General features: G+C 36.9%; 1 protein-coding gene across 2 annotated transcripts; it reads left to right on the forward strand.

Moving 5' to 3' along the window:
• Positions 1 to 4,232: 4,232 nt before the first annotated feature.
• On the forward strand, positions 4,233 to 10,309 carry GORAB (golgin, RAB6 interacting). Of its 2 annotated transcripts, XM_081949369.1 has the most exons (5): positions 4,233 to 4,377; positions 5,978 to 6,230; positions 7,041 to 7,142; positions 8,058 to 8,198; positions 9,005 to 10,309. In XM_081949369.1, exons 1-5 carry the CDS (start codon positions 4,314 to 4,316, stop codon positions 9,360 to 9,362), a joined length of 918 nt encoding a protein of 305 aa, XP_081805495.1. In that variant the 5' UTR covers positions 4,233 to 4,313; the 3' UTR covers positions 9,363 to 10,309. The 2 variants fall into 2 exon arrangements, with proteins under 2 accessions (XP_081805495.1, XP_081805496.1); XM_081949370.1 differs by lacking the exon at positions 4,233 to 4,377 and having other exon boundaries at positions 4,984 to 6,230.
• Positions 10,310 to 11,759: the final 1,450 nt, after the last annotated feature.

The raw sequence follows: 11,759 nt of genomic DNA on the forward strand, positions 1-11,759 counted from the left end.
CACAGAATTGCTTCTGGGGCCACTGGGGACCTCTACCCTATGCCAGACAGCTCACCTCCCCCTCTTTTCCCGAGGGTTTTTTTTTTCAAACCGCTGGACAGCTGATTTATGCTATCCTAGCAGCTTGTTACTCAAACACGGGGCTGGCGTTCCTGAGGGAGCATCCTCCAAGGCCAGCAGCGCCACCGGAAGTCCCATGAAAATTGACTTTAGAAGAGAAAGAGGCACTTGAGATCCCACTGCTAACATCTAATGGATAATGGAAACGGGAATTTCAAAAGGATACCTATTTCTGTTTCTTTGATTAATCAATGTCTTTCAAATATGTAAATCACAGCACATTACATACATGAGTGTGCCAGGCTGAATAATTTATATGAAGACAATATAGTAATCGTTAAAATAAGATATATAGCAACTAAACTGGGGGAAAAGTGCCCCAATAACTAATTTGCTGGACATATCATAAAAAAGGCTAAATTGGACAAAATAGAAATAGAAATTTTAAAAATTGGAATAAAGATCAGCAACATCAAATAAGAGTTTTCACTTTAATGACTAGAAATGATGAAGATTTAACAAATGTCTTTAAAGCTACAATAAGATAATGCAAAAGCAATCTGTTGCTTATTATTTAAAAACTCAACGACTAAGGTTGCATAAGGTTGGATAAACCTAAACAACATACAGAGAGGTATCACACTGACAACAAAAGTATATATTCTCTAGACCAATAGTCTTGGGTTCCTAGTTTTAACCATATGGATATGGAAGCTGGACTATCGGAAAAGCTGAACAAAGGAAATTTGAGGTCTTTGAATTAAATGTTGAATCTTGGATTGTAAGGACAACAAATCATTGTATGTAAGATAAAGTAAAACCAGACTACTTACTGGAAGCACTAATAAAGCTTCAATATTTGAATATTTAATAAGAACACAAAGCCATTGAAGAAAATCCTGATCCAAGGAAAAATCAAAGGCAATTAAAGAAAGAGGCCAATAGGTGCAAATATATTATCACAGATGACATGATCATGAGTGCACATGATCTCAAAGAAACAGTTACTGACAGACAATGCTGGTAAATTATCATCAAGTCACAACAAACAGAAATAGCTGAACAATAACAGAAATAAGAGAAGGAGGTTCTTTAATTGTTGCTGACCCACTATCTTTGTCCCTCACCATTTACAGACAAGTTGGAATGCAATATGTCAAGTACAACATTATTTCTTCATCACATGCAAGTTAACAAATCTACAATTGAAGGTTTAGTTGACATACTAAACTGTATCAGCTCCTACAGATCATAAACTATCCCAGAAAATTAATAGAAAAACAAGCAATAAACCTAGCACTACACAGTGTGAGCTTTACATTGCTATTTTAGGACAGTATTTAAGACAGTTGATTCAGTATTACTCAATCAACTATCAATATAATCTGCAGTCAGATAAATAATTAGAAACAGGAACAGTCAAATCATTTTGAGACAGTGCTCATCTAACAGTAAAACCCCACAAAGTATAAACAGGCTGTTTTTCTAAGTAGGCACATATTGTATAGATTGAAAACCTACAATTCTAAGCAATCAATTGGCTTTATTTCCAAGTAAACATATATCCACCATGTAATTAGGATATTGAGTGTGACTGCCAGAACCTTCTTTCTCTGTTGAGAATAAGTATTGTGAATGCACATATGGGTTGTGTTAGTCATGCAGAAGCTGTTAAAATGTTTCAGAGATAAATCTCAGGGATTATATATGGTCATTCAGTTATGAATATTCCTCAAAGGTATCTGAAATGGCAGAACTTTAGAGCCTCTGCTAATCCTTTACAGATCAGACAAGTGTGGAACTGTGAAGGGCATGATGGCATATGATTAAGATCCACACTGCAGCATAAACATTATTAGTTATGCTGTAGCCTGCTGGATTATTATAACAGCTTGATCTTGTGCATGTTGATGAGAGGGGGACGGAAATGTGAAGGTTCACAGGATTGAAGCCATCTCAGTCAGGCTTACTTCTGAGTATGTGTATTTAGAATCGGGCTAAACATGCAAGTATTTATAGGTTTGCATTGCTATCTAGAAGTCATAATTGTGTGGCCCTGCAATATACTTAACTAGCTATCTTGCAACTCATTATATGTGTCTTCTTCAAAGTAAATCCACCTACGCTCTGAGATGATTGCTTCCAGTAAATTTTTAAAGAGCTGCACCTTTAGAAATAAATTACCTCTATTTTGATGACCTCTTCATAGATCCTGACCTTGTAGCAATGAAGAAGCTTCCACATCCTAATGACATTATGAGCTGTATCACTGGGATTGTATATTTTCAAAAGAATTCATGACTAGTCACAGACGGAAGATCAGACTGAACACAGTCTACTAGAAGTGTCAATCAACTTCAGAAGTCTATCAAGAAATCCAAATTCTTTCACAATCAGGACAATGACAAGATGATATGAAAAATAAATCACAATCACCACCATCCCAGATTAGAAGATAATTAACAAGCTTTTGGGGAAGAGTAGAGGGCAAATAGAAGTGGCACCAAGGTTTATGATGTGGCTGGATTAAAACACAAAATCCATCTGATTATAATGCCCAGCGGCAAAGAGAAATTAGCAGCAGCAAAAACATTGCCATAAATATCAGAAGAGAATAAAATCTTCTCTTGCAGACAAGAAAAGTCATAGAAGTGGAATAGCATAATTTTAGCAAAAGTGTATCAAAATCTAAAATTATGATAAAACAATTTCAATTTGAATCCAAGTCAAGTCACTCAGTCATACAGTGGGGTGTTCCAAATCTATATTCCAACAAGAAATACAGAAAAAGCAGAAGTTAAATATTCAGAAGTTGAATATGGTAAATTGCAGCACCTAAAGACATCATACTAATTATATGAGAACAAAATGCTAAAGTTGGAAATAAGTTAGCATCTGGAATATAGTAGTGGAAAACTTTACCCCATATGTACAAAACAAAGCAGAAGACAGAGAAATATTCTTCAATGAACTTATTCTATGTATGTATGTAAGAGGGAGGGGGGAGGAAAGAAGGAAGGACTGATGACCTCCACTTATGGCAGAATTCCATCTGATATTCAAAACAAATGTGTTATATGCATCTATTTTATAATTTGTGAGCTCAAAAATTACACTAAACCTGAGTTAAAATAATGCAGCATCTTTGAATGTTCTATCCTTGATGCCAACAAACTATGCTTTGCCCTATTTTAATGCATAATAGTAACAATAGCAATAGCACTTGGACTTATTATATACTGCTTCACAGCTCTCTCTAAGCGGTTTACCCAGTCAGCATATTGCCCCAACAATCTGGGTCCTCATTTTACCGACCTCAGAAGGATAGAAGGCTGAGCCAACCTTGAGCCAGTGAGATTAGATCTGCCAAACTGCTGGCAGCTGGCAAGTAGCAGAAGTAGCCTGCAGTACTGTACTTTAACCACTGCACCACCGCAGCTCAGTAATGATGGAAGCTGAAGTCCAGCTCAAATGGCATTTTGCAGCATAACATTACAAGGTTTCCAGTTGCAGTCCAGTAGTGCACCTGTCATAGCCACTATTTTTCTTTATTGCACCTCAGTATTTGATGCTTTGTATAGCAGACCTCGGTGAGACTTTTCCCACCTAACCATTTTACACATCAGCCCCAGCTTCCCAAAGGGTTTGTGTATTTAAAATCCTTCTTCGAGCCACTAGAAGCAGCCACTTCCTGGACGTTTCTTCTTCCAGAACAAAGATTTACATTCATGAGACACACTGAGCCCCCAACTCCTAGTCGCATTGGTAGCAATGGAACTAAAGGAAAGCAGGTGTGGCCACTTCAATGTATTCTGTGAATGGAGAAAAATTGGGTCGCGTAAGCATGCTCCTGAGCCCTCTTTACTTTGGTACTTGCAAACTCACGTTCTTAATGAGACCCACAAACTAGCACCACCAACCAGCGTTTAGAAGCGACAGGATTGCGCTCCACGCAAGGAAGGTACTGCGGCGCGCGGCAAACGGTAGCTACCCGTTGCCGACTCGAGTGCTCCCGTTCGGTGACTCAGCAGTCGGACCGAAATCGCTGCCTCGGAGATGAGCACCGAATATATGGCGCCCCACCCAAGCGAGGCGAGGCCACTGGGTAGAGATGCCTTTCGTTTCCATGGCTGCACATGTATATACGCTCAGCAAACCGCGCGAGGCCTCAAGGAAGGCCGGACTTTCACAAGACACGGGGCGGGTTTTGGAGACGTGGCAGCGGAAGGCGGAGTGGGCTAGGAGGAGGCACTATGGCAGGGGGCTGGGCCGGATTCTCGGAGCAGGAGCTTCGGCAGCTTCAGGGGCATCGCAAAGGTAACCCCAGCGAGGAAAAATGTTAGCAGCGGCACTGGTGGAAGCGAGGAGCGGCGTGGGCTGCTGGGATTGGCGGAGACCAGGCCGGCTGCGATTCCAGGATTCCATAGCAGCTCATCGGTTCCTCTCCTCTGACGTCATCTCCCCGGGGTGGGAGTGGGGGGACGTGCGAGGCTCCAGTGGTCTGTCACAATGGGAATGAGACCCCCTTAATTTCAGAGGAGCTTTCTCTAAGAAAATGCATCGGGCGATATGTACAGAAAGCAAGGGTGAACTAGGAGATCTCTGGATTTATCTGCAGCAGGGGAGGTAGCTTTTTGCAAAATTTCGGATTAAGAAAAGGCTATTGCGCCCCCCTTCCCCATCCTTAATCAATGTAAAAATAGATCATTGAAAGATTCAGCCCAAAACGAGATCGGTTTGGTTAAGTTGCTGCACTAGAAACCAAGAGGCCATAAATGCTAGTTCTCCTTTAAGCACAGGAGCTGAGTTCCTTTGGGCCGATTGTACTCTCAGCCCAGCTCACATTATGAGTTGTGGAGAAAATAGAGCGTGCACCGTTTATGTTACTTTGACTTATTCAGAATAAAGGTGGGATATAAACCTAATACTGTAAAAAAATGCCATAATATAGGGAGAACTATTCTCTTGCATAGTTTGTAAAGCTTTATACAAGGAAACGGGTACCTTAGAATATTAATTTTCCCCTACAAGATCCTCAAAATTCTCGGAGGGGGGGGATTTATGGATGAGAATGAGTTTCAAAGGAAGTGCCTTGGCAGAGTAGAACTGGACTCCATAGCAACTATTTACCCAAGGCCTAAATAATCTCCCAGACCAAACCCAATTTAAGAAACCAGAGTTTAAGAGTCTCTGGGACCTTGCAGACATTTCCATCATCTGCCAATCTTAATCTCAGTTGAAGCCACCATTTTCCTTGAAAAAACAAAAAATATAATGATTCTTTTTTTCCCAAAGGAAAGTGGTAAGATAGAGAACTTGTTAGCCTCTGCATGGTTCTGGACTCCAACTTACATCAGCCTGTATTCGTGTGGCTAATGTTTAGGGGCAAATGCTGGTATTGTTATTTGGGCAGAGGTGGGGAGTGAAGATGCAAAGGAGCAATCCCTGATTCATGTTCTTTATTGACACTAATTTAAAAATCAAAACTGTTGCCATGATGCTGTTCAAAAAACACTTGATTCCAAAATTAGTGCTGGTCTGTAAATCTCAACTCTTTTGAATAAAAATGGAAAAGTTCTGCTATTTGTGTAGAAATACCCACTTCTCATAGATATATGGAAGTCTGGCAACAAAGAACTGATGGGCTTAAAGAAAGTTTACCATATATTGCAAATTAGGTCTATGTACTGCTTGTTAGCAGGAGCTGCAGAAATGTATTTCTTAATAATTTGTGACAATAGTTTATAAATTTTAAATATCAGTTAATGCCATGGCAACTTAAAATACTTTAAATAAGTTTTTATGAGGGCTAAACTCAGGACATATGATCTCATATGTTTTCTATTATTTGTTTCCTTGGCAGAAGTGTTTTTTTTCAGCTGTGTAAAACTAACATCTACCTATTTGTGCTATTTAGATCCACCAGCACCTCTGTCCAAACAACAGAATCGAGGACCTTCAGTAAACAAAAGGCGCCAATGTTTGCAGCAGAAAAAGGTGCCTCAGAAGATAGAAGAAACATTGCCAGATGGAGCAGCATTGTCACCTCTGGAGAAGGCTGAGCAACAGGAGGCCATAAATCAACAGGTGGAAGTTGGACTTAAACAGTCTTGTAATAGTGACCCAACTGCAGCAACAAGTCAACAGCTTGTGAAAAAGAAAATGGAATTGTTAGTAAGTCTGTGATAACATTGCCATACTTTTACCATCCCTGCTAAGTTAATTGGAGATTTGTGTAATAAATTGACATGCACATATTTTTCAGTTGTTTTAAGGTAGTAGGTAAAAAGAACTTTCTAAACTTTCTCTTTTTGTTTTGGAATGTTTTGTCTACAGTGTAAAACCTGATCAATTGTATGTTTTCTGTAATGTCAGGCCACCTGCGTCTGTAGAATCATCATTAATTAGTCGAGACTTTGTCAACTAGGAATAATTATTCTGTGATTGCTGTAAATCACCCTTCCTGAAGTTTTAGTTTGACCTTCGAAGACCCCTCTTCATTTGCAGAGTGGGCATATTGATAGAAGTCCAAGGAAATCATGTTCAAAAGTATGAGGCTATGCACTACTTCTGTTTAAGATTACTCTGAGGGCCGTAATATGTGTAATTTATAGATTTTCTGTCTTTTGGATCTTGTAATACTTTGCCTTTCTCTCATCCATACATTAAGATACTATTTGATCATGTAGCCTTCTTGAGGAATTCAAGAATCCTTAGGGAGGATAACTGAGATCTGAAGTAAGTCTAAGAGACCTGACTTTGAATCCAGGCTAAGCATAGGAAAAGTTTCTTGGGATTTTTCAAATGTTGAAAAAAAATATTAGATACATAGTCATTTATTTATTACAAAGACTAATTTAAGAAATTTTCTGTATTTTGCCCAGAGTTTCTTGTCAGATGGGTGGCCATATAAATTGGATAAATAAGAGACAAAAAGGAATAGAATTGTTTATTGATTCTTTTATTTTGTTATTGTTCAGGCAGGAGAAGTCTCGGTGGGAAATCCTTCAACAAGAGCAGAAACTGATGGAAGAAAAAAATAAACGCAAGAAGGCTTATCTTGCTAAAGCAATTGCTGAAAGGTGTGGAGTCTTTTAGCTGGAAAAACAGTGCATATTTTATATTATATATTAGTTAATCTAGTCCACTTCTTTCTATTTTGCAGCCCTCCTTCTTTAAATATGATAGAAATTAAAAGTCTTGTCAAGGTTTTATTTGAATAGTCTTAATTTTAAGTTACTGTGTAACTATTTTTATATATTTTTTTAAAAAGTTAGCTGCCTGAGTATTTAGCTGCATTCAAGTAGGATGTAAATCAGTCAAAGACATTTGAAGATATAATCCCATTAGTTTCATAAGGGGCCATCAAACTGTTTTTGTTTATGTATCTTGAGACTTTTACCATGAGTCCTAACCAGCATAGGCATGAGTTCTAATTCAAAACATCTAAAATACAGCAGGTTTCCTTTCTCAAAGTTACCCTTAGAAAATCCAGGTTGAAAATTGCTAGCTGCTCTTCTTCTTGCAAATGAATATGTGGCCTTGAGTACATTTTTAAAAAAATTCTCTTGAGAATAATATACATTTTTTCAAGAGAATGATGCAGCATAAATGGAAGCTGTTGGGAATTTATAATGCTGTTCAGTGAGTGCTGGAATTGTGGTGTCAAGCATGATAAAGGCATATTTTAAATTGATTTGTTAGAAGCAAGCATATGATTTGGCAGGGAATATGAAATTTGTTAAACTGATGTCTATTTTAAGCACAATTTCTATTTTTTATAATGTTTTCCTATAACACAGGCTTTTATTAGGAAAAAAATGAGACTTTCTTGGGAATCTCTCTTTCCTCTCTGGAAAATAGAATCTGCTTTTGCAATTTTTTATAAAAGAACAAACAAAAATTTTGACTGGCTTTATCAGGCAACCGTATCTTCTATTGAAAAACATAGTTGTTTATAAGTACAGATCAAATGCATTTACCTGTTTGTTCCACAGATCTAAAAGAACTCAGGCTGAAACAGTTAAATTAAAGCGGATTCAAAAGCAGCTCCAAGCTTTAGATGACATGGTATCTGCTGATATTGGGATCCTGAGAAATAGGATTGACCAGGCAAGCTTGGAATATTCAAGTGCTCGGTAAGGACTAAAAATTGAGGAATAATGCCAACTTATTAGAATTTTTCTTCCTAAGAATGGTATTGTTTGATTTATTACCTTAAATTATAGTGTTTCCTTACTCAAAAAAATATTATTTCATCAGCATCTACTTTCATTATATTCAGATTTATTTCCTATTGCAATGCTCATTAGCTCTGCCCTGTTGTTACATTTTACTAGTATGCCCTGTGGGCACAAGCAGTTTGAAAAAATAACATAATTCATCACTGTCCAATGAAAAGCTAAACAAAATTGAAGAAAGCAGCTATGTTGGTCACAGGTCTAATTTGTTTGCATTATGGTTGAAATTGGGACTTTTTTAGTTATTCAATAGATGAAATATTTCAGTTACTCGCCGTGATAATTGTAGTACTGAAATATGACTACTTTCAACTATCTTTAGGTTTGTATGTCTTAATTAGTAATACGTTAACTGCCAATTTTTTAAAAATCGCCTTCCAGTAAGAGATACAGCAAGCAAGCAAATAAGAAATGGAGTATGTTAATTGCAGCTATATCAATGCATAATTCTGCCCTTGCTAGCACTTTCTACATCTCAGTAGCCATTCAGGTTTTTTTTAACTGAGAGTGGCTGAAAGGATGTCAGACTTAAAAAGTGCAAGTCTTGTACTGAAGTTCAATGGAAATCCCACTATTCCATCCCCGCTACTATTGACTTTTCTTCTGTTAGGTTTGCTATTGATGTAAGCCTTTTTACAACCTTGTTAGAATAACCTCTGCTAAAACACTATAAAATTAAGCATAATTAAATTGTTATTTTTCAGGAAGCGCTATGATAAAGCAGAATCAGAATATGTGGCTGCAAAACTGGATCTCCAAAAGAAAACAGAAGTTAAAGAACAACTTGCAGAGCACTTGAGCACAATCATACAGCAAAATGAACTCCGAAAGGCAAAGAAATTGGAGGAGTTGATGAAAGAGCTGGAAGTAGAAGCTGATGAAGAGAACTTGGAACTGGAGATTGAAGTAGAGCAAATGTTGCAACAGCAGGAAACAGAAGCTAGAAAGCAAGAGATTGAGACACCAAAGCTTGCTCAGATTGATGTGCAGTATACAGTTTCTCAGACTTTGAGTAAAGGACATGAAAATGAAAACCTTAGAAATGTTAATGGAGCAATTTAGAAGTTAACATATGGATGACCAAAGTCACACAGCAAACTCTGTTTCTGAAATAAATTATGATTCATCCAGAATATATCTGATAACATTATTTTTGATATTTGAATAATAAGCACTGGCATATAATGACAAGAAGCCTCTGAATTTGTGCAGTTTTCTAGTCTGTTTTATTATCAAGAGTACATCTCTCTGTGAGTGCGCGCGTGTGTGTATATGCATTGTATTATATATATAAATGATCTCTTCAAAGTCTACATTCATTTTCACTGAGAAACCTGCATGTGATCCCTTATGAAGGGGAAAGGGTAATTTATCTACATAATATTTAAAGTTCAGGACACCATGCCAATAGAGTAAGGAGTTGTATATTTCTTATATGAAATTCTCACTAAATCCTACATTATTGACTTAGACACACTCCTCTATTAAGTAGTTCATTTTTCAGTGCTCATAAATGAATATAAAAGCTCATGACTGAGCAAATCAAGAGAAAATCTGATTCCTCCAACTGCCAAATATTTTCTACCCTTGTTAGTGATTCTGTTAAAAAAAAGGGTTGGGCCATTAATAAATTAAATATGTTTCTGGACTAAACCTAATTACTGGGCAATAAGAGGGAAAATACCTTCCAATATTTTAAATATATTAATTGAAGTATAAATAAACATTCAGTAAATAAGAAACAAAACACTTTTAAATTCATATTTGGATTCTCAAGATTCTCTGGTGATTTCATTATTTCATCTTTTTATTTTATTCATCTTTGCATGTTTCTCTACCATTCATGTATTGTTGAAGTACTAATCCTTTGTCTTTACTTGCATAATCAGCAGATGCCAAATTTCAATAAAAATATTCCCATTTTAAAAAAAATAGGTTGATTTTTCTTGTATTGCCATGTTATGCACTTATTGGACTTCAGAGTTAAATCAAAGACTTTATCACATGCACTAAAATAAAATGATTTCATAGAATATTGTTAATGTTCTTGTTTTTAAAAATGAAAATGTTGTAATTAAGAATTGTAAAGCCAAATACAGTATAGCAGTATTATCTGTAGCTTCTTTATGCCTAGCCATAGCCTAGCCCTAAAACAAATTAAGAGCCATTGCAATGTTAAGAGCCATTGCAGTTGTTACCTGTTTATTTCCAAAGTGAAAAAGTCACAACATATCATGGTCTACCGACTAACTTGGTATTAGATGGGTATTCGATAGATCAAGCTTACTTATGCTACAGTGTCATCAGAGAAACTAAAGACAAACTGTTTGGCGTGAAGGTAGATAATGCGTTTGAAGACGAGAAAGATTATTTGAAAGCACATCATTTTTGACAAACTTGTTTCTTTTATTTGTATTGTAGTAAACTAAAAAAATGGTTGGATGTTCTTATGGCCCAGAAAAAAGTGGCAGTGCCAAAAAGGAGTCACTCTGAGGTCATACTAGGATCAAAGAATCCGTCATAAATATTGAATGTTCAGTGTGTTTTCCCCCTAGATGTCTGGGTCACACTGATACTTAAGATACAAAACAGTAGGATCCAGGGATCAATATAAATTAACAGCTCTTCATCTAACTCAGAATGCAAGTAATGTTCCTTAATCTTTTCAGCAAAGCAAGAAAAGAAAAGACTACAGGTTTCAACAGCAGTTGTGTTATAGATAGTTATAAATGAATAAAACCTAGGCCGTCAAAATCTTTCCAGATCAAATAAATGCACTCTTGTCTCTGCATTCAGTTATTTAATGAAGATATAAGTATTACGTGCACTAAGTAAATCCAGTGTTGACAGAGATGGAGTGCAAAAAAGATTTTGAAACTTAGAAAGAGGTGGCATGCTCATATAGCCCCTCACCTTTTAATAGGTGTGGAACAAAAAACAATACACAAATCAATTAAAAGAACATTCATATATATACTTTTATCAACACATCTACACTGGGCTCCATTAACATCCTGGCCTTGGGAAAATGCCAGATCTTGAAGGCATTCTTGATGGCCAACAAGGTCGAGCTATTCCATAAGGCAGTGGCCAAGAAAGAGAAGGATGTGAATATTTTGCTATATAGCTGGATTCTTCCCAACTATGCCCTCTACCTGGATTGTGAGGTTCTGTGCTCAGTCACTCATGACTCATCATTCAGTTGGATTTCTGCGATGCACTCTAGATTGGTGCTACCCTTGAAGAGTATTTGGAAACTACAGATGGTACAGAATGCAGTGGTGCTGGCGCAGACAATTCTGGAAGCTTCTGTGGTACATATACCACAGCTGTTTGTGCGAACTGCATTGCTTCAAATTTGCTTCCAGGTCCAATTCAACACTTTAAAATCCTTCATTTAAACCCTAACCTTAACCTGTTATTTAATTGTTGACAGTCTTAATTATAAAGTTTTAACGT

The sequence above is a fragment of the Natrix helvetica genome (genome assembly GCF_964273705.1).
Source record: "Natrix helvetica genome assembly, chromosome: 3".
NCBI classification, from domain to species: Eukaryota; Metazoa; Chordata; class Lepidosauria; order Squamata; family Natricidae; genus Natrix; species Natrix helvetica.